General features: G+C 38.1%; 2 protein-coding genes across 4 annotated transcripts in view; both read right to left on the bottom strand.

Annotated features, from left to right (window-relative positions):
* LOC100651470 (filaggrin-like) overlaps window positions 1-13013 on the bottom strand; it is a 69015-nt gene extending 56002 nt beyond the window's left edge. Inside the window, exon 1 of the mRNA XM_048406807.1 lies at window positions 12537-13013. The gene's annotated coding sequence lies outside the window, so the exon portion shown is untranslated. The remainder of the gene's footprint in view (window positions 1-12536) is intronic.
* A 3289-nt stretch (window positions 13014-16302) lies between these two features.
* Window positions 16303-23326, bottom strand: part of LOC100651353 (protein O-mannosyl-transferase TMTC1) — a 269329-nt gene continuing 262305 nt past the window's right edge. For 2 of the 3 annotated variants that reach the window (XM_003402901.4, XM_012319410.2), the window contains exon 15: window positions 16303-21508. In XM_003402901.4, the coding sequence (XP_003402949.1) occupies window positions 21323-21508 (186 nt within the window). In that variant the 3' untranslated portion in view covers window positions 16303-21322. The remainder of the gene's footprint in view (window positions 21509-23326) is intronic. The other variant, XM_012319409.3, reaches the window with a different exon arrangement.

Below are 23326 nucleotides of genomic sequence, written 5' to 3'. Positions count from 1 at the left end.
TATATAAAACGTAAGAATATGTTACTATTCGCTGTCGAGAAATTATTGTTTTACTCGATCTTACCTTAAGCACCTAAGACATAAGAAACACTTGTCTCCAAATAATTAATTTCCTCCGTTGACTCGACAAACTATCGAGAAGAACGCTAAATTGAACCATACCGCTATAAAACCAAGTCATCAAAGATCACGAAATTCGTAAGAACCCTAAACCCTGTTCCATATGTTGTCCGTGTTGCTGAATACAGGAAACGCGATCGTAGAGAATTGAAATCGAATGGCAGCTCTGAATAAAGCTAAAGAAGCGAGAGTAGAAGGCTGAGGTAGAGACCGACCGGTCAACCGTAATATTCCTTTTATTTTCTTTTCATTTTGTCGTGCCGTCTCTGTAGCGGCAGCTACGGTCGCCGATGCTCGCCGAGGAAAAAGTAATATCGTTCTAAAGAAAGCTTGCCTGGAAGCCATACGGCGTACAGACTCAGTGAAAATTCGATAAAACAAACTCGCTGTACAACTGGTTCGGCTTCCGGTACGCTTGCAGGATGGATCTTGGACAAGTTATCGTTCGACATAGCGGCTAGGCGTGGCAGCCATCAAAGTTTCGCGACGTGAAATCACCGTGGGAACATCGGGCCGATCGAATCGGCAACCGTGAAATTCGCACGACAGATTTTCTCGTGAGACTCGGCTGGAAAATGTTCCATAGATCGGGTGTCGGCTTTCGTGATCGATAAAAACCCTGACCCGATGCGCGCCAGGATGCGAGAGCAATGTAATATTGACTGAAGCGACGCGGGACGTTCGAGATGCGACCTATCGTCCTATCTGGTTTCGCGGGAACTCCGTAAGCCTGTAAAATACCGCTGTAAAGCTCACCGCGAGCTTCTCCTTTCGCGTTACCGAGAAGGAAGAGTCCGTAAAACAGGGGACACTGAAGCAACTTGGATAAAAGGCGGTGAAGGTTTTTCGTAAAATCGATGCTTTTGTTTATGGAATATGTGAAAAGGAGGATCGTGTACGTGAAAAGAGTGAGTCGGACGATGTCGGGTATTTTAATAACAGAATTACCCAATTCGTTAAAACGCCAGGTTTCCATTTGCTTCTCTCTTTAATTATTTAAAATATGTGGAAGCTTCTGGGAAAATTGGTGGGCTTACTGATACGGCAACGCGATTATTTTCCTCGTATCATTTCAATTTTGAGCAGGAACTCCTAATTTTATCATTTTCACTTATTCGTATACTTTGTTGGTCTGTTCATTATTTGCGGTTTCGTGGGATATTTTACACGTTGAAGCAAGATTCTCCATGCAAATCAAGTTATTCGGATACTGAAAATATATTCGGCACGAAAGAGTCTTTAATAAGTAAATACATATTCATGTCTTGATGGTCGTTGAAGTGGATCGGGGAACTAATTACAAGTTGATAGAGGAACCGGCGCGATAAGGCACTAGAGAAACTAGATGAAACTTTTGACGAATCCTATATTCATAGCATAAATAATTTATGGCTATTCTAAACCCATCGTACTCACGTACAAACATATTCAAATTATAATAAATTTTGGATGAAACTTTGATATCATCAAGGATTAATTATTCGTTTTTTGTTTATGTAACAATTCCGTTCTTTCGACTCCATACTAAGCTCAAAGCGAAAAAGCAAACGATTTTTATATTATAGTACCTTCCTTTTAAACTTTTTTTCGATGAGATTCTTCGAAAGCATGAGATTTTCTATTAATGCTAACGAGTATATTGGAGTTTAATTTCGTTTATTATCCGTAAAATTCATTTACATTACGTTAAGAATAAAAGAAGAAAATATATTTTGTGTCTCCATTTCCTCTATATACAATTCGTAAACATCGAATTAAGACCATTAAAAACTAACTAATTCTTATTATGTAGTCTACATATTTCATAATAATTTCAACAACTAAGATAATTTGCTATTTATCTCACATAACATAAAGTATATATGATATATTGCATACTGATAGCTACTTATTTCAGCTCGTTCAATTTTTCATTATCGAGTTAAATTTCTTCAAATTAACGAAATAACAATAAAAATGCTGCAGTTTGTAGAAAAGAAAATTTTTACTAATTCAATAACCAAAGATCGTAGTCTTATTCGTTAATATCATATTCGTTTCGACTCATGCATACTGGATCGCGACAGCTTTACCAACATTATATCACTTTCACGAGAATTCAAAACCATGACAAATACACTATATCTGTGGATGATGAGGAGAAAGAGTAGGTTCTATTTACCGAGATAAAAATGAAAAAACGGTGTATTAAGAAGGGAGCCTGTGGAACAAATGACAGAGCTTTCAAGCTTTCTGTATAAGAATCGACAAGAAACGTGTGCCGCTTACTCGCGGTCTGATTTATGCCTGATCGTAAGAATTCCGACGCGCTGAATGTATCCCCGTCATATCGATTCCCTGTCGTACTTATCTCCCCTGTATGGAGGTACTTAACCAGAGGCATCTCGAAAGATACGATAAAGTAACGTCCGTGCGTACATTTATGGAATGCAGTTAATTTATGAATTAACACAACGCGTTACCTTCGAAACGCGTTTGCTGTAACGTTCTTATTTTTCATGCGTTTCATGCGGTTTATATCGGATCATAAAATCACTCGAAATTCGCATAGAATCTCCATCATGCGAAAGAAAAATTATATTTTATCAATCGTTAATAAATATGTATTTTTGTGAAAAAAAAATAAACACGATGCGCTATGGTCTAAAATCAATTTTTTTCGAAAATAAATATAGAATAAAAATAAATAAATAATAAAGTGTAACGATTAATTAATTAATAACTTATTACAGTTCAATGTTGTATAGATATAACAGTGAGTAAAGATTATCTAGATTCGTTGAACGACCGTGCTTAATTTCATTGCCTGTAACCTAAGCCCAACTGACGAAAGTAAATTAATTGGAATCGACCCTATAACGCTGGATTTACACCGAAGTGGAACATCGATTTGCCATCTCGTCTGGTACACCGGACACTGGATGCAGACTTCCTCCTACGTCACATCCGGTCGTCTTTTCCTTTCTTATCCTGAACAACGCAACACGCGCCAGTTCCAAGAAACTCATTTTTCTCGATCTAGCCACGAGCTCGTACGGAAGTCCGCAATCAATACGCCGTTGCATGCTGTTTTTTTCTTTTTTTTCGTCCAACCAAGCTTTTTTGCCTACAACTTGGTTGACCTCTCGGAAGCTAGGTTCTCGGAAAATGTCGTCGTACCAGCAGAAACTTTTGGAAGAATCTCAAAGTCACTCGATAAATTTGCAACGATCCCGGTCGATTCCTTTGTTGCCACCGCGTTCTCAGAACTTTCGTTTTATTTATCGTCTGTCATGCTATGCAGAGAGTTTCTTAAGAGTGGAGCAAACTTTTTCAAAGAAAACTTTTCTACCTCGTTTGTTGTGTAATTTTTGAGTTCATCGTCGGTGCATTTTATAATTCAAACCTGTATCATTCGCTACGTTGCTATCGTGTGAATTTTAAAGGAAAAAGTTCGATTTCTATAGCGTATATAAGGATAAGTTTATCGTTGCGATAAAAAGCATAACGATCGTTGTTCGAATATAATTTTTTAAAGCAGGACTTCAAATGCTATGAAATAATTGTGAAGATGATTCCAACATCTAGGACAATCTTTTCATCGCGTCAATTCTAACAAAACTTGAAATGAAGTTGAATGAAAGAAGACATTAGTTGTAACATTAGTTGTAAGAAATACATATTATTTATAAACCTTGGTCATAATATATTTCACCCACTGATAATGTTTCAAAAAATCAATTGATCTCGCTTCGTTCTTCCATAATCCTTTGAGTGCTGAATACTCGCGGCCTATGCCGTCCGTACGGACGGCGAGCGTCTAGCGCTGACGATCGCTGTGGACGGAATACTTTTTCGTTAGACTGAACTCTGTTGATTGACTATTCAAAGCGAAGATCGTAATAAGTTATAGTAATTATTTTGCACGAGATCAAATGATTCGAGAGCGTTATTTTTAGTTATTTTTAATTATTTATTATAAACATTGAAATTTACAGTTAATTAGAATTTGGGTAGTAGACTAGAAAACAATAAACTAGAAAACTAAATTTAGTAAATATAACACAGTAAATATAAGTTAATAATTTAGTTGTGTGTGAAAAATTCAGTGCTTGAGAAAACTAAAAAACCCAGATGTAGAGTTTTCTTACAAGTGGTGACCACTTCAACAATAACGAGGCACTATTGGCATTTGTTTACTGCCGTAAGGAATGCATTTATGTTTATTTAACACAAACGTAATAGTATTACTTCTGCGTAGGTGTTCGGAAAAATTGAAAAACCCATACATGCGTCCTTAGTCCATACCGGGCACTTACAGAAAACGCATATATATGTCCTTAGTCCACATCGATAGCTTTCGCCAGACACCTATATGCGCCCACAGCACTCAAAGGGATAACGAAGATTTAAAGATGAAAGTATCTTTCAGTAAAATATTAGAACCTGTCATCGAGTGATTCGCTGCTGTTTCAAGTTTCATATTTTCAAAATGTTACGTTTTGGTAACAATATTAAAAAGTAACAGTATATAAAACACCATTTCAACACACCATTTTAATACTGCCTTACCATATTCATGATCACCTAATTTCAACGAAATTTGATCACAATCTTCGTGCACAATAATTTACCAATTAATAGTACTACTTGATTGACAAGTTACATCTTGTAAATTACAGACTTCTTTTCTGTTTTTGTTGCCGTAACGCAAGAAAATTTATTACTATCTCTAGTTTGCGACTTGTGATTTATATTTGCAAGATACTAATACCTAATATTGGTTCAATTTGTAGAAGCTGAGCCAGATCAAACGCACAGTTTGCCTTTTCTCTTTATCCAATGCTTCTCCTTCTTTCGAAGTTTATCAAACTGGCTGTCAAACTGATAAGTTTCTCGAAGTGACGCATCGCTTCCGGCATCCTTGTGCCCGAGGGTGACGGTGTCAAAGTCACGACAACGTTCACCGAACGGACGGAGAATCGAAGATTCAGGGTGACACGAAACTGGTGAAACTGGAAGCTGAATTGTATGTAATTGACCCGGCAGGAACAAAGCTCGCTCGTTAATCAATGGTGACGTAGGGCTGACGTCACGTCCCACGGGTTGGCGCAATGCAGGCACGCTTACTGGTCCATTTATTTACCATTAACGGCTCATTAGTGTGCCAGCATTCATCTGTCTGGCCTGCATGCAACTGGCCTCGCTCTTTTCACGCGGCAGAGAAACGGGCCTATTTCTGCTCGAATTGCTCGGATCGCTTTCACTCATGTCGATTCTAGCTCGTTCCATTTGGTTCTTGCCATCGGTACCTTTTATCGAGTGGTTCAGTGATTTAGAGGAATTTGAAGGATATTATATGTGAAGACTACAGAGGCAGAACATTGCAGGAGTATAATATTTCTTCAGTTCCTCGATTATTACGACACAGTCCAAATAAACCGTCGCAAATCATTTAAAAATAGATAATGGATTCGCAAAGTTTGGTAAAAAATATTTTGACGGAATAAATGATATTATGACTAGACTGTGAATATTTATGCAGATTTATATTTCTATGAATATAATTAAAAAGATAGGATGTAGGTAGAAAATTGTTTTACCGTAAGAATTATAATGCACTTCGAAAACTGCGAAAATCTTGAAATAGGAAGCATTAACAAGAATATCATCCTCCATTAATACTTGCAAAAATGAAATTAACTATTAAGTTATTGGCGAAATTAGTCAAAGATGGTAAATTATGTATGGAAGTAACAACTGTTAAATGGAGCAACAATCGCATTATCGATATTTTTTGTTCAACTGATTAAAGGACGGACAGTTTAATTTAAATGTACAGGTATATAAATGCGCGGAAAAATAAATTAGTATTAATAAAGTTTAAAACTCTGGCCAATAATTTCACGAATCGAGATTTAAATTAAAGCTTGATTTTATTTTCGCGACATTTTTCAGAAATTCTAGCAAATCCAATAATTGGCAAAGAGAATATGCAAGAAGCATTAAACTGTTACAGGGCATCCACCATTTTCGTTAAGTTCAATCTTTTCTTTTATTTTACAGAAGCTAACCTCGCGCTAAAGATATCGTTGAAGCTTATTAAAAATAGATAGTATCGTTTGACTTTCCAGCGGCGTATTTCACAAAAGGTAGCTTTCTCCCTATAAAATACGATGAACCGAACGCAACGCAGTTTGCGTTCCTGCGATAAGCGAGAATAAAATTATACGCAGCGGCCGTAAGCCCCGCAACGTTAATCCTGTCACGGTGGAGCGTCGTAAAAGATTACGACTACGTGCTGAGAAACGGTCACTTCTTTCTCGGCTGCGGCAACGTATGCAAACAACGCTCGACCGACTATTCTCTTTTTGTCGACGACCAACGGCGAAAACAAATTTCACCCTCTCGCCCTTCGCCCGGAGAATCACGGCTCGAATGAAAATTTCAACGGTGAGAAAATCGAGTTTCTCAGATCGAATATAAAAAAAGCAGGGAAAGGGGCAAAGGACGAGAAGGAGAAAAAAGAGACGAGTCACGTTGCCATAAAATCGTGGCACGCTAGCCTGCCGATTTTTATCTTGATCGTAAAGGGTATGCACCGTGCTTCTGCAGAGAAGTATAGAAGTAGGTATATAAGAAACATGATATGTATAACATAGAGGACGAACGAGTGCTAGAGAAATCGGAGGAAAAGGAAAGGTTAATAGATAGCGAGACTGTTCTAAGGTATTTCACAGTACGTTCAAAGGGTGGAAAGCGAGTTATTACCTTCCCGTATTACTGTTACGTTCGTACGTGTATCGACTACGCGTTTTATTCGACGGTCGGTACGCTTCTTTGGATTTTATTTGCCCGCTTGCTGCTCCGTAAATCTCGAGGATGTGGTAGATTCACGGTTAACCTTCCGGTTCTTATAACTCAGATTACGATGCAACGAAGAAATTTTCTTTTCTGTAAGTTACAATTTTTTAAAATTATATTTCGTTATTTTCAAGAAGTTTCATTCAATCGTGAAAAATTGAACGATGTAAAAAAATTACAATACGATAGGATCACGAGTATCGGCGATGTATCGATACTGCGTTCATTTGGATAATGAACCTATGAGAACTTGCAATTAGCATAAAACGGGTGGAATTAAAAAAGAAGCAATATTCGAACGTTATCCGAACGACTAAGCTACGTGGCAAGGAACGATTAAAGCACGTACATATTTCGACGTTTGTGAAGAGCGAGGAGAACTCAAAGATATCTAAGTTAAAACGGTCAGTTACGATAGGTAGCGTTCAAAAGGAATGGCATGTCCAAGTTTCCAGAGGGACTGTCTCGCCTCCGTGTAATTAAACTTCCCAGCTCTTAGGAACTGGCGTGGATCCGAGCAAACAGCATCTAGCAGCATCTGACTAACTCCTTCCCGGCAGTGAAGTCGAAGCTGCTCGTTACGACTCGAAAGCAATAAATGCGTTTCCTTGTTGTCGGTCGCCATCGCTGCGCGAGTTTTCAACCAGCAGCGAAGAGAAACAGTCGGGGAGAATATGTAGCGCCGCGTAATTCGCGACATGAATTTTTAAATACGAATGAAACGTTTATGAACGATTCGTTTGCCCGCAAACGATTCGTAGTCACTCGCAAACGAGACGAATTTTTTCGCGGGACGTTCCGTTAATGTTTAACCATTTGCCGTCGAACGTAATGTACGAATAAACGAAAAAAGCGAACGAATAAATATTCTCGTAGGGTCATTAAGTGAAGTTTCTATAGCGCTTTTATTTTTTCATGGAAAGTGGTTGGCTCTTATTCCAACGCGCAAACAACGCGACGATCCGAATCGACGATTCGTCAAAAATTTATGCTTAATTAATCAATAGGTTTCAAAAATACGTGATTTCTGGGAAATATTTTCTCTCGTGTCAATTCGGGACGAGTTGTTAGGAGCGTGGAAAAATAAGTTCGTGAAATGAGATTGAAAAGCTACACGAAATGGATCCGCTACACGATACTGCAACGGTTATTGTTAATTGAAATGCAATTTGTAGTGTATTTCTAGTTAACTGTATTGTTGTGCGTTACTACGATGTAGGTTCCGATGTAGATTCATTTGTAACAGCAATTAATTAGAATAGTAGAATTTCTGAAACGCTCAGCTATAATTTCGGTGCAATTTGAGCGTACATTGTCAATACGTTGACTACATTCCATATCGAATTCGTATATTAAATTCTATAGGTATATATATTTCATACTAAATTTTGGCTTTAAATAGGAAAATGATTGCAGGAATAAATATTTAACATGATATAATTCATTTAATGAACTCGCGTTACTCGGTACACAAATTTTCAGCGATTTTCAATTCCTACAGTATCAAACAACAAGATAGCTTCAATGACGTAGGAAAAATCTCGTCAGATCCGCGAATAAGCCGACGAGTTAGACGCGATAATAAGTCGTCAACCGAATAAATACAATTTTAACGATTACGCATTTCAGGTTCGTTCTGAAATTCAATACTTTCGATAAATCCTATATTTTCTTCTCATAAAAATATATTTTCATCTCAAAACGAAGATCAAAGTTCTACATAAACATTTTACCCGTACCAAGTACAAATCATCCCACGAAATATAGCTAATTTAAGCTGATTTCAATGGGTGGGTGTCATTAGACAGAAGAAGGAGGTGGGCGCGAATGGGCCTGGCTGGTTCGATAAATACCGATCACGTAGGCGCGACCCGTGCAACGAAACGCACATCCATTCCCGGTTACTGAGGAGCAACGGCCCACCACGATAATGTCCGGATTCGTATTCCCACGTGGTGCTAGGATCATGTAGATCCGCCTGCCATTATCGGGAAATCCGCCTATCGAAAACGTGATACCCGTCTTTTGCGGCGCGTAAATCAAACCGCATACTGCTGCTGTAGGTATATTCCAGGACGCTTTTACACGTGGCCTGATCCCGTCTGCTGGAGGGATTTAGCGATTCCACCTTGACCAATTACCGTCGATACGGATCTGAGAGTTTTCTCCGACCGTTTGACCCGACGAACAGCTAAAAGATCGATCTTGGTTAAAATAGCCGATACGTTTCTAATGGGAGAAAAAGATCGTAATTCGAGGAAAAGATCGACTGAGAAAATTGGAAAAAGAGGAATAATAGAACGATCGTGGTCAGTCTAGGTTTGCAGGATCGATGATGAAGCTATGTACGGATCAGTTCGTAACTATGTATCGGATCAGTGCGCTTGCGATCCAAATGGTCGAAATTTCACTTTACTATTTTCACGATGGTAATGATGATTTCGATCGGTGATTTTTTATCCGTGTCTTTATATGAACTGCCAGTCAGTTCATCCGCACCGTTCCTGAAATATTTTCCGTAGAGTGTTAATAGTTTTAGGGTGTATCGCGTGGTAGAAACGTTAGGTGATACGTCATTCTTTTATGCGAGCGAAATAATATTAATATCGCTTTGCTTTACGTTCCTCTAACTTTTTTACAGTGTTGGATATTTATATAGGAACATTTAATCGTTATTTATTATTTTTAATTTCTGATCTCCTATTTGAAACAAGTTTCTGATTCAGATATAACCCGATTAACGCGTTCACACCTGCCAACGCGAAATTACATCGTTTGCCGCGTATAGTTTTATTGCATTATCGAAACATTAATACGATAATGTAGAGAAAAATCCAATAACGGAATTTAATAATGAAAGGAATATCGAGAATCAAGCTGTATTATACAAAAGGGAGAAAAGAATTTTAATAAATATATCATTCGAACTAAAGATAATCTTTAAAGAGATATTTTAATCTTTTCGCGGTTGATCTCATACATATAATGTAACGTAGTATCGTGGACAAAAAGGCCTAAGATATCGGTCGAACCATGAACAATGTCCCGAGAGCCGAGGCGTCGTCGGGCCCATCAATGTGTCATCGGTCCTTCGATGGAATAGTTTCGTAGAAAAGGCCTACATGACCCTGACCACGGGTGTTTTCGAAACACATGCGTGGCGGGGCTAAGAAAAGACAAAAGGGATGCTAGCAGTCAGTGTGAGTTGAGAAGTCAGAGAGTGCCAGTGGAGAAGCCGCAAAGTGTGAGTGGAGGAGCCGAAAGTGTGAATCGGGAGGTTGAGAGCCAAGTATGAGAATAAGACGTACGACGATATTGTAATCAGTTGTTGTATTAAGTATTGTTTATTAAACGAAAACCAAACTTAACTCTAATTAAAACATCCTCACTTGTCCTTACTCTAGACCCATTTAAGATACTATAGTAATATTGTACTTATTTCAACGAGTTATTACCAAACTAAACGATACATGTATGCATTTGTGACAAGATCTACCTTCATTTTTATTGTATTTCATCTTATTTACGGAACGAGTTGTTCCTAATATATTATTAGTAATTGATAGAAAACAAATTTCTTCCATATTCTACAAGAAATTGAATCTTCAAATAATTAAAGCTGACTGCAAACGCTTAATCGATATTTTGCATTGTACGTGACAGTTGCGCTCAGAGTGACGGTCGTGATAAACTATACACGGTCTAAAATCACTCAGATCTACAAAATTCGACGTTGAAAAAGCTAATTCATCAGTCGACGACGATACAACAGTGTCAAGTATTTGATCAGATTGTACGCGCTTCATTGCAAAGCGTGCGAATAATTTGCCGAAAGTTCTCTCTCGATTCTTATTGGAATCAGGCAGTGTGTGACCTAGATCGAACATAATCGAGGTGTTACGCGAGATCGTAAAGCTGACCGGCTCGTGAGGTCGATGCGAAGGCATCCTTTTGCGCGAGTGAACGCGATAGTTGCCAAATCCAATCAAGCCGATAATTGACGCGGCGTCCGGCGACGGTGTAGGTCAGTCCAATGTTTTCCGTTTAAATAAATCAAAAGGCCGATCGAACGAATTTAAAACGCACGAACAAAACAAAAAAGGAAGAAAAACGGGGACAGAGGGTGGGAAAGGGAAGAGAGGGCGGCGGATGTTCGACGGTTCGATTGATTTAACCGTAACTTCGGTTGCGTCTGGCTGGATTATCAAGAATTTAACGAACCATTGAAAAAGTTCACCGGCTGCCTCCTGCCCGCGTTATTTAATTATTCCTTCGTGTTCGATGAATTCCGACCGAATCGAATCGAAGGCGTGAGCGATACAGATGCAGGCGAACCGGACACGCGCGATTAACGCGTTCCACCGTTCCTTTGTGCGAGTTATTCGATTGTGAACTGGGTTTCAGATTTGGGAAAGAAAATATGGGACGTACAAATTGTTGGTCCAATTGTATTATTTTGTTTATTCTTATATTTTTACGTTGCGTTTATTTCGAGTTATAACTTAAAGCAACAAGAATGTTAGAAATGTTGTATAAAAACGGTTCACAATTTAGATACACCCGAATTCACGGTGTGAATTCTGGAATAGCGTTATATATTTTTTTATTAGAATTAGAATTAGAAATTTATTAGAAGTAACTAAAATCTAAATTGCGTGTATTAATTAATTATATAAATTCTTTTTGTTGTTCTTCTATTAGTTTGGAGAGAAGAATATTAAGCCCAAACGAAAAATTACAATAGACGAGGTACGTAGATAAAAATAACGTGAAATATATCGCTGGAAATCACGAAATAAAATTATCGTGAAATCATTCTTCCGCAGGGAAGATGGACACATCTGGATTAAGTTTCATTTGCCTCATTCCAATTTAACAGGTTACGATAAAATCTATGTATTATGGTAAGAATAAAGTTAATTTATCAAGCCTTCTTCGATCCGATAGAATCGTTCATAGTAACGATCTTTTATAATAATTATTTTGAGAAGTGTATTCGAATTAAAAGCGTTCGTAATTACAAAAATATAGGAATTTGACATTGGACGTTGCAGAGTTTTATACTTAAAGCTTTAAGCACAATGCAAACACTTTCCGAACCATGATCGACCATTTGTTAAATATTGGTAAATGGCAATCAACGCCTGAAAGGCTGTTCTTCGTGTCAAGATGACGAAGCTCCTTCGTCGGAATTCCTTATTCATTCCACTTGATTCAAAGAAAGACACCGTCTTATTTCGATGCTTTTCCAGGACCTTTCATCGAAGATTTATAAATATTAATGACCGTGAAAATTGTATATACACCGATGGAAGATCTCCATGAAAACGCTGGCTGTAGGTTTCCGCGAGAGATTTATGCGACGACCGATTTGTATTCGAAATTCACGAATACCCCGCGAGTTTCCCCTACCCTCTTTTTCCCGTTTTCATTGATATTTGCTGTGATATTCCATGGCTGTTATTCGATTTTCCGAGCTTACTCGTAGCTTTCTGATCGTTTGTAAATATCTCTCTCGATCGGCAAATGGACTTAACAGGTGACGAGAAGCAAAGAAAATGCTAATTCCTTACCGTTTATAGGAAGAAAGCTCTTCAGGGTTTTACAAATAGAATTCCAGACACACCGCTGCCGCATCTTTGTCGTTAACTTCCTGATCTCCTCACGATATATCGCGACTACTAAGAGACTTGCACAAGCTCTTAGATATATTGTTACAAGTTATACATCCTAAATGCAATTATGTGCAACGCATTTATTGATATATGTCGTCTACGAAAGGTTGAACGCGAAATAACGAAACGAGTTAAATCTCCGAAACTCTCCACTTCGTATCGAACCTCGACAGTTTGAGGTCTGAAGAGTGTATTGTTTCTCTGGAAGGGAAGCAGATTGTTAGCTCCAAGAGACACGAGGCTCGATTGTGCATATTGCATTAATCGGCATATTAGATTCGCTCTTAGTTTCGCAGCTGTATAGGGGGAAAAGGAGGGAGAAGGGAAAGGCAGATGATTGGGAAACGTTGAAGAGGCAAAGCAAGGGGGCGCACCCTGGCGTAATCGCGCGGTATTCTGTCTCTGGCCTTCTCACCGGTCGTCTCCGTTCTATGCCGACGAGGGTTCCGCACAAGAGGCGAAATAAGAGCCATTTCAATTGTGGCGAGTTAAACCGCCAGCAATTACCGTTAAAATTACACGATACTTACCGGGCCACCGAAATTCTGCATTGCGGCAGCCTCTATTATTTCGCAGCCGGGTCGTCTCGGCTACGTAGCTACGCGTTCCATTGTGAACCGAACATGATGCTGACCGACTCTTCGCGACCACCTGCGCAAGCCTTCTCTTTAGCTGTACACAGGTGCACGCCAATTGGACACGCCGTTGGATTTATCCGTAGCAATGCTCGTTGTCGTGGATCCGCTTCTCCGCTCCATCTGCCCTACCGAGAAACTTCTGAGGAGAGGAGGCGAGGACGAACAAATTTTTGTCCATATATTTTATAAAAAATCATTCGGATTTACAGAATATCCACTGTTGTTGATTTATGGAATTTTTTATGAAAAATTGGTCGTTGCGACTACATTGATAATAATAGTTTTTTTTTATATTTTATGATGAATCAATCAAATTGATTCGCGCCGTCAAAATATGCATCGTCGTAAATCTATTCGATTGCTGTGAAAAACTAGTAACAATAATAGCTCTAGCAATAACAAGCGTGGGTAAAGCATAATGTATTCGGAGAAAATTTCCTTTATAAAGAAGAGAAACCTTTTTCTTTTTCAAGAGAAATTCCTGAGTTTGTTCGAAATTAATTTGTCCATATTTGCTAATAATAAGTTTTAATATAGTTCATAGATTTTTTTTTTACTACCAACAGTGCACAATTTTCCGATTATTACTCTATTTCATTTGTTTTCTTTGTTTGTTGGTTTCTCCTATTCTCTCTGCCTGTTGTCTTTTTATTTTTGTATTTTCCATTCCAACATTATTGGAAATTAAATTCCCAATTGATCATCGTTATCATATTTCTACATCCATCTACGTTTGTTCACACACATGCACGCATACTTTATGAAATATTGTTACAGAATTCGTGATCAATATATTGACAATAATTTAATAGCACTATGGGGTTTAATTTTGTAAAATGTAAATCAGAGTATCGGTGGTAGATGATTCTTTGCTACCATGCATTTCAATGCTATCAATATCATTGACAGAAATTTTACTAAGGTGTAAAACATAAATTAACGACATAGTTAATGTATTTCTGATATTCTGCGTGAACAAATACGCTTAATGTAGTCGATATTCTATATTACAGAATTAATGGACCACGCTGAAAATTCGGCCATGAATTATGATAATTAATAAAGGTGTATTTACGCAAGAATTTGGATCATTGAATTTACCTTCCTATAAAGCGGAAATATGGTCAGTGAATAATAATTAGTTACGCCGTTACACAAGATACGATTTAGTGAAACAAATGGCAAATCTAAATCGTAGATTCAATTTGCAAGCAACAATGAAAATGTTGATTTGATTAAATTCCTTATAATCTAATGATTCAATATTATTCGATAGTACTAAGATAAAATTGAAATTTCAATGTATAATTTCATTTCGTTGTTATACGTATAAATCTTAGTATTCGCTAAATCAATTTCTGGAACTTTGATCTTTTGCTTAAGCGTCGAAAAGTTTCCTACCAAATTCTAGAATCTCCAAGAGCTTTATTAGTTCATAAATCATTTTACGGTATTTTTATCTTATCGTAATTTTATCAGAAGGAATCCAGCAAATAGAACAAGATAATTAATTACTTACCTGACATATTAGACTTTTATTAGACTATTAAATAACAGCTATAGCGAGTTATACATATTAAAACGAATTATACGTGATTAAAGTGAAATATGGGATTGTTAAAATGTTTGGTAATGGCCCGAATTTTTAATAAGACATTTATTATTCCATTTGACATAAAAATAAAGATAAAAATATAAAAACTATGTAAAATGTATAAAATGTTGCTGTGATAAGCAATTGTGATAAGCGAGACACAGTAGCAGTCTGATTACATTATTGAAGAAATTCCAAAAGGTATCTGTTCTCTTCGGGTCAGCTTAATGATATTGATCTTAGCTCGTAGATGATTGCCACGTCCGAAGAATTCTTCCTGCTGACTTTTCACAGTTTCGGTATGTCAGCTGGCTCTTGATGAAGCAAACTGTGCAATGTTTGCGAAACCTCGACGACGGGAATCCTTGGGAGCTCAGAAACTATCCAACGAATCCAAGACCAATACAACATATTCTTTGCAGTAGTCAGTTACTACTCTTGACCCAAACAAAAAAGGGCGGAAGAAGAGTTAAAACGAACCAGCAAACGGTGTAGTCTCTTCCGTGTTTCGAAGAAACCAAGAATCAACATTAACTTGTATCTGTATCGTATTGTGACGATACTTAAGAAATATTTTCTTATGGTTTCCCATTCCTCGATAAAATTCTAACTATATGAAAAAGAACCATAATAATCGTACGTTATTATGTGTCATTGACTGGTATGTACATTTAACAAAAGAAACAATCCAATGCCAAGTTCCGAGCCTCGAATCCTGGGATCCTTACAGTGGGAGGCGTACAAATAAGGAAACGTTTACTCGCATAAATGTGACTACTCGTAACACGGAGAATTTTATATCTATTGCTTTTCTAAAATATATACTTTGAAAATATATTTCTTATATTTCTTATTTCGTATACTGATTACGAATGAAATTATATGGAACTTGAAAAATTCTATAAAAATAGAAAAGACTTGAAAAGCGCACGAGTGATAATCTTTCCTAAATTCCTGCGTAAAGTTACTTTTATTGCGAAGAGAATTTATCACCCTACCGGATAAATGGCATTTCATTTCTAATCATTGACACACAGGTACCTCTACATTTTTCTCAAAACGATAACAACTGAATATAATAAAGTCCAATAAAAAAATGTACAATAATTTAAAAATAAAAATAATAAAGGAATAATAAAGCGAAACAAATCGCGATGTTTCGTTCTGTCGCAGAATCTGTTGGGCAGACTCAACGATTTGCGTAATCCTCGAATGGTGGTTGGACAACGTTGCGCGTCGAAATATCGTTGGTTGGTCCCGACGAAAGCGATCCACAAATTCGTCCCGTCCCGATCGTCGAAACCACAATTTTAACCGAACGGTCGTAATTAAACGGACTAAAACTGGATAATTGATGAGGCACACGTAGGAGGGGAGTATGGGCAATATTGGTAACGGTCGGATATCCGAACATAAATCGAACGAATACTCATACATGTATATAAACATACACTTTATTATGATAATTTATAATTGCATTCGTATTCACAATGAATATGCGCAATAACGTATTGTAATTAGATGTATAAACTGGTCTATGGAGTAATAACCTAGACTAATCAAGTTTTGCGGCTAATTATATACGGCCCACGTACAGACTCAATTACACGTCGATCTCTCGTATCACGTCTGTTTCTATTCCAAATTGATTTTTATCAAATTTTGCTCGAGAAAGGATCCATTTGACACAGGAGCAACCAATGTGTATTTTAATGCGATGCCTTGTTTATACCATTTTCAATGCATTTTTCTAATATTGAAAAATATCTCAAGTTTGAACAAGATATGAACAAATTCTTATTGGTATTCTTAAAGGTATGCGTGATATCGTTTTAATTTTACGATAAACGCCTTCTTAAAACGTATCAAATCCTTTTCGTTTGTGAAAACGGAATTGCCATCTATCATTTTGATCAGTTTGGTAATTCTAGAGTAAAAAGATACCATTAAATTCCTGATCGATTCAAACCATCGTTACAAATCTATCGTTATATTTTAGATTCTCGTCGCTAATGATCCAGAAGTGAACGCGACGTTAAATGCTTATTTAGAAAAACGGGGGAAAGGAAGAAAAAGGAAAGAATCCTTATTTTTTTTATTAAGGTTCTTCAACCACTGTAAAGAACATGAAACGTCAGATCGACGCGGAATCTTATCCCGTTCGTCTACATTATAGACACCCAACGACGATCGACTCTCGTGGAACAATCGACCCTGCCAATCAGAAATTTCGCCGGGAAATGAAAATGCGAAAGTAACGCGACAGGTAGTTTTCTGCGAATCGTTTCGAACTCTGTATTCCCCGAAAATTGGTAGGAACTGAACTTGGTTTGGCGATTCAACACGAACCTCGAAATGTATCGTTGGATTTGTTCGGTTTCGCGTGTGTGTATGTCAGGAGCGTTGAGCCGTTTCACACATTTCTGTTTTACCATTTACCTGTTTTCTTTCTTCCTTTTTTTTTTTTTTACATAGGTAGCTTCTTTGTGACACATTGTTTTCCGTGAAATAAGTTCGTTTAAGCTCATTTTTATCCATAGGCTTCAGTTCTGTGTACAAACAGAATACAATAAATATGTCGGGAATAAAAATTGTAAAAATTCGCGTTCTCGTACGATACTCGATTCGTAAGATTGAAAAACGATGCCGTATGTTGTTTTCTCTTTTTATTCGTGTTGTACTGTACACAATAAGCGATGAACAACTCTCGTCTGTTCGCCTTATTCGCTGAGCAATTATTGTAACAATTTCGGTACCGTTCTGGTAAGAAAGCATAGCTATATAAATACTTCTCCGTTACCTATTCGTTACGATAATAAAATAACGTTTACATCGTCGTCTCAAGGAATTAAATGGGTCCTTAAATTACGTCGGTTCCATTACAACACCGTTTCCAAATGAAAAGTATCGTCGCACCAGTTTTTCCGAACACTCAGTCGCTCTGGTTCATATGCACGCGTATTTTTAAACGCTAGTCTCTATTTTAAAGAATCAAGCAAATAATATTCGCATGAATTTCGTCGCGTGTACACGAAGTGTTGCGTGTTTCGATCAATGAAAGAAATATTTAAATATCGTGGATATAAAATACAAAATATTTCTAAATAAATACGACCTTATCCTTGCAAATTCTTCATGTCTGATCAAATTTCCATTTTGATCGAACCCTAACACAAACGTGATTTTCTAAAAAATATATCCTTCGCACAACACCAAGCGACACGATTCAACCGAAGCAACGTCGGCACTCGTGCAACAGCACATTTAAAAAAATATTTCATCTTGATCGAATCGACCTTCAGCGACTATCGACTCTCTAGCGACCTCGTTGCTGGAATCTCGTTCGTAACTGACAACGAGATCGATCCTCAGAAGCAGTTTCGTGAGGTAAATTGCTGCTTGGCCAATGACAGTCTCCTCTGTTTCATCACCAACGTGCTTCGATTCGAAAATTTTCGACGAGAAAAGAGGGATACGGGGGAATACGTGAATGAGGAGGAATGCGTGGGTCGTAGGAGGAGATAGAACGTATACATGAACCAACGCAAACGTTATCTACAAATTCACGTCACGTTCGTACATCTTGACATCCACGAATCTTATTTGAAGCTTCCATTGGACGACTTTCTCTCTTTTCTCTCTCTCTCTCTCTCTCTCGTTCTCTCTCTCTCTCTCTCTCTCTTTCACATCTAATGCTCTCGAGAGCGACCGATTTGATGAAATTTGCGTGAGAAATTCACTCGAATTATTATTACTCAAACGTACAATATCGTAATAGAGAATTGTTCAATAAGCATCGCCGAACTTTTCGATGTTTTCTCGAGTCTTTTTTTTTTGTTAGTATACAGCGTATATACATTGGTCTTCCATTAAGTTTTGGCAACGTTTCGACGAGGGCGTTCGTTTAAAGCGACGATTTACGACTACAGGCAAGCACGGGCGTGCAATCAACGAAAAGAACGAAAAAATAAAAGCGGAAAAGAAACGAAAGAAACGTGCTGCGTCAATTTCGACCACGTTCGAACGAGAAACTTGGACGTCCTATCGAACCAAAAGATACACAAAAGAACTCGCCGCCATCGGACTTCCTTTTAATTGAAAACCGTTTCTCCTTCTGACGTTTCTAGGAGTGTAGCAACACACGATTTCTCGGTTTACCGATGGAAAGACGGTAGCTACGATCGATCCGTCTATCTTGCTGGAGGACGTCGAACGAGTTTCCCTTTCGTTCCGATTCACCGATCGTGGGTTTCATCGGTTGCTTTTAAATGAAACTTCGATTGATTGGTTGTACGTTTCCGACCTGGTTTAATCTAGGTCGGAGAATATTCCGAAATCGGCTTGTTTTTATCTATCGCTAATTCCTAAATATTTATTGTTTCTGATTAAGAAGAATTGAAATGCTGAAATGAATTTATTAAATTGTTAGAATGTCATTTTTTATTTCTACTTATTTGCTTCCAAAATTTATCGGATGATAATATCAGAACGTGCCATATATATATGAAAAAAAGAATAGATTTATTATGCGAAAAATATAAAATAAAACAATGTTGGAAAGACGAGCGTAGTCATGGATCGAAAAGTAAAACGATTATTTATATTCCTTCGATTACAGTATCATTGTTAAACTGCCAGTTATTACTAACTCGTGTAATACACGTTTATATTTTTAAGAATATAATTAAAAAAATAAAACCTAAATATTATTAGATATTATAACTTATATATTTTATTTCGAATACTTTATATATATTTCTGTATATTATGTACGTTCTGTACATACTTGCACCTTGAAAATTTTTCATAAGCGCATAAATATCTACAATCAAATTATTATCTCTAGTAATCGACATTTTAACACATGGATAATAAATCGTGCTTTAGCCAAACGTTCGATACGTTGCCGAACAAAGCTCATCGAAGAATGACGTACATCATTATTATCTTTTCTCTTTCTTCCATCGACGCACACTTCCTTACTCGATTTTCTTACAAAAGCCATACCAAACGGCCAGAAACGCCGATACGTTTAATTAAACGCTAAATATTGGCACCGTGTAATTACATATGTGCGGAGAACTACGTGTCCGGCAATTAGAGACAAAACACGCACAGAAGAACGATCCGAGGAAAACGATTATGACGATAGCGAGTCGATTGTGTACGTGTCTCTGTAATACTGCCCGATCATCCTCGATGCACGTGTGAAAAATAAATTTCAGAGTAACTTGACTCTCTGTTCGATCAAAGTTCGCCGTGTCGTGTCGTCGCGAAATAGGGACCAATTAATGTGGTTAATTAACTATATTTACACATTTACCAAGGGCTTCTCCGATCATATTTCAGTCCATTTTTATCAATATTGTCCGCTATGAACGCATGCGTCTCTGTCTCGTAGGAACGACGTAGAGAAAGAAAAATACTCTTCGAAACGACGCTTCTGCGGAAGAAAAGCGTAAACCAGATTTCACCCTCGTGATCGTGTAATTTTCTCTATCGATCGGTCGTACAAGGTCTTCGCGATATTTTCAACGTATCACGAATGTCGTGTATTTTGTCGTATGCTTCGTCGATCCGCGTATTTCTCGAAAAAAGAACGATCATTAAGGGGTTCTGGGTTAAGGCTTCATTTACGAATCGACTCTCGTTAGATTCTTGTTTCACTCGTTTCGTTCCCCAACCGAACGTTTCCTCTCGAAATCCCTCTCGATCGCGAGAAAAAAATTACACGGAAGAAACCCAGCGAACCGGTAGCATCGCGACGAGCGCTGTTTCTCTGAGAACGTCGAAAGCACACTCAAAGTACAGCGAATAATTGTTTAAAAACACGTCGACGCTACCTCGACGATAGTAGTAACTATATAACCAACGCCGATCGGTTACTTGTCCAAAAGATTATCGCCAGACTCCAACTACGTTACTCTCATTTTTATTTCGGTTAGAATCTTCCATCGCTTCGTTTCGTATTACCCGAAGGTAGACTGTAAACGGGGAACCTAGTCGATGCGTTGCTCGCTTGGTCCTCTTCAATGAAAACGCAGTCGTTGTGATCGATGTCTGCTGCACCCGCGGTGCTTATCACGATACATATCGTAGACATCGAATACTTAAATACCGCAACTCGTTCGAAGTGGAACGTTTCCTCGACTTCGCGTATTTCTCGGCCACCTCGTGACATTTCACTGGTCGTCGCATACACCTGGAGTGTCACGCGGGAAAACGCGGAAACAACCACCTATATTTTCGTCTTCCGTTTCTTCTCCTTTCGTTCGCATTGTCAGAGACTGAAACACGCGAAAAGTAGCCGAGAGTACCAACAAGTCCTAGACTCGGAGCTGTTCGAGCCACGAACACATCGACAGACAGAAACTCGTCGAACTGCCAGCGTTTAAGGCGAGAGGATGAGAAACAGAGACATAGGTGGAGAGTTAGTCGAAGAGTTTCGCGAGCTAGAGCGTCTCCAGGAGGTTCTGGACGAGAAGCGCGGGAGCGGTCACGCGTGCCTTTCCCTTTCTAGACTGTCTACAGGTACGTACGTTGCAACGAGGCGCTCGCTCCAGCTGTTCCGACTTGTTGCTGTCCTGCTCGAGCTGCACTGACACGCTGGCGACACGCGGTGTCGAACAACCGCCCTGCTGCAACAGACAATTCGACATGTTTGAAGGGGAACCCTGACGTTTACTGCCTCGTCGAGTGTACACGGGCTGGAACACGCGTCGAGGGGACTATCGCCCCGGATCGCCGATCGTGGCTAATCAACCCCGCATGCGGATCAACGCCTCTGACTTTTCGTTGTTTCGCCGCGGCTAAACAGGTGGTTCATCTGTCGCTTATTTTCTACTTTACAGGGAGAAGGTGGGTTTCGACGAGCGTGGCTGAATTTAAGGAGAATATTGTGAGAATTTTGTGAGATATCGAAGGCTGGGAAGCGAGTATATCGCTAGGCCAAAGTATTAGGACTTTACACATTTATTGAAAAAGTTTAACAGAACTCTACTTGGCTGGTATTTTACGTTATAAGGTACTTGTGATACGAATGAAATAGGAAATTTATGATAAAATAGTCGTATAGAAGTAGTGTTTTGGTGTTGTGTGGATTTAGGTTTAAGAATCGGTCGAAGGGCGTGTTTGTAAGTTCTAAATTATTAATATTTACTTTCACGTGATACCGAATAATTTGTTGAAATATAACTTGACAGTCTTCAAAATTTGAAATCCACGATTTCCTAGTGTGTAACAAGAGAATTAAATTACTCAAAAAATTATTATATTTTCTAATATTAGTATATTCTGCAATAGCGAAACGAAAGTACTTCATTCAATAACAAAAATAGAAAGTTCATGCAATCGCGAGAAATATAAAGAAAATATAAGGAAATATAAGGAAAAGAGTAACAAATCAATAGGAAACGTTTGATCGAAAAACAAAGGGGAAGAAGAACGACAGGATGAAAGAAAGAGACGTCGGTTCAAAGTGGGCAAGTTTCTACCGGGTTGAATCGTTAACGACTGGAACGAATTGTGCCGAAGCTCTGAGTGAGTACTGCTTTGAAGGGGCGCGCCAGTGAAGAAAGGGGCAGGAATGAACGTAGAACGAGAGGGAACAGGAAGAAGCCCTAGCGGAGCCGAATCTATTTAATTAGAATTATGGCGATACGACGTAACCGAAGAATCTCAAGTAATCTGTCAATGAGTTTAATAGGTCACTGGAAGCGTCGACTGGCTCGCGGTATTCGACTTTCCTCCCACTAATTCGTTCAATTACTTTTATCACGACATCTTCCACGACATGGAAGGGAAAGACTCTTAAGTTCGCAGGCGAAATGAAGCGAACGTCGCCGAAAGAATGACGGAAATATTAAAACGCGCGGATCAAAGGAAAAGGGTCATAATGCAGGATGAACGTCAAGCGGTCTTGAAACTTAATAGAAGTATTAATATTATGTAGCCGTTTCCGATCGTGTCGTTTCTACCGTAGAACCAATTTCGACGATCAAGGAGAAACTAATAAATTTTATTATCAGAAGTTTTATAATTTCACTCGAGCGATATAGCATTGCGAGTTGTAATTAATTATTGTTGTAATACAATGGTATTATGATGCGCTGGTGTTACGGATTATCGTACAAGTTTCGACAATATATTTTATAGGTAAAAATAAATATAACGCTGTAAGTGATTTATCGTCAAGTTGCAAAAAATATATGAGGCAGGAAGTAATGGATTTATTCCCAGATAAATGATATTCCTGTTTCGTATTGATTTAGTGAATTAAACATAGTGAATTAAATAAATTAAGTGATAAATCGGTTTATAAACTAATCCAGTCGCATGTTGGTTTTACGTTGTCTCTATGTATTTTCGTATTCCAAGTACATATAATATTATTCATAAGCCTCTAACGCATCAGTGTACTATAGAATTTATTCGATACGTAAATAATTAATTCAGCA

This window comes from Bombus terrestris, chromosome 6, assembly GCF_910591885.1.
Source record: "Bombus terrestris chromosome 6, iyBomTerr1.2, whole genome shotgun sequence".
Taxonomy (NCBI): Eukaryota; Metazoa; Arthropoda; class Insecta; order Hymenoptera; family Apidae; genus Bombus; species Bombus terrestris.
This window is presented reverse-complemented; position numbering and strand designations above follow the sequence as displayed.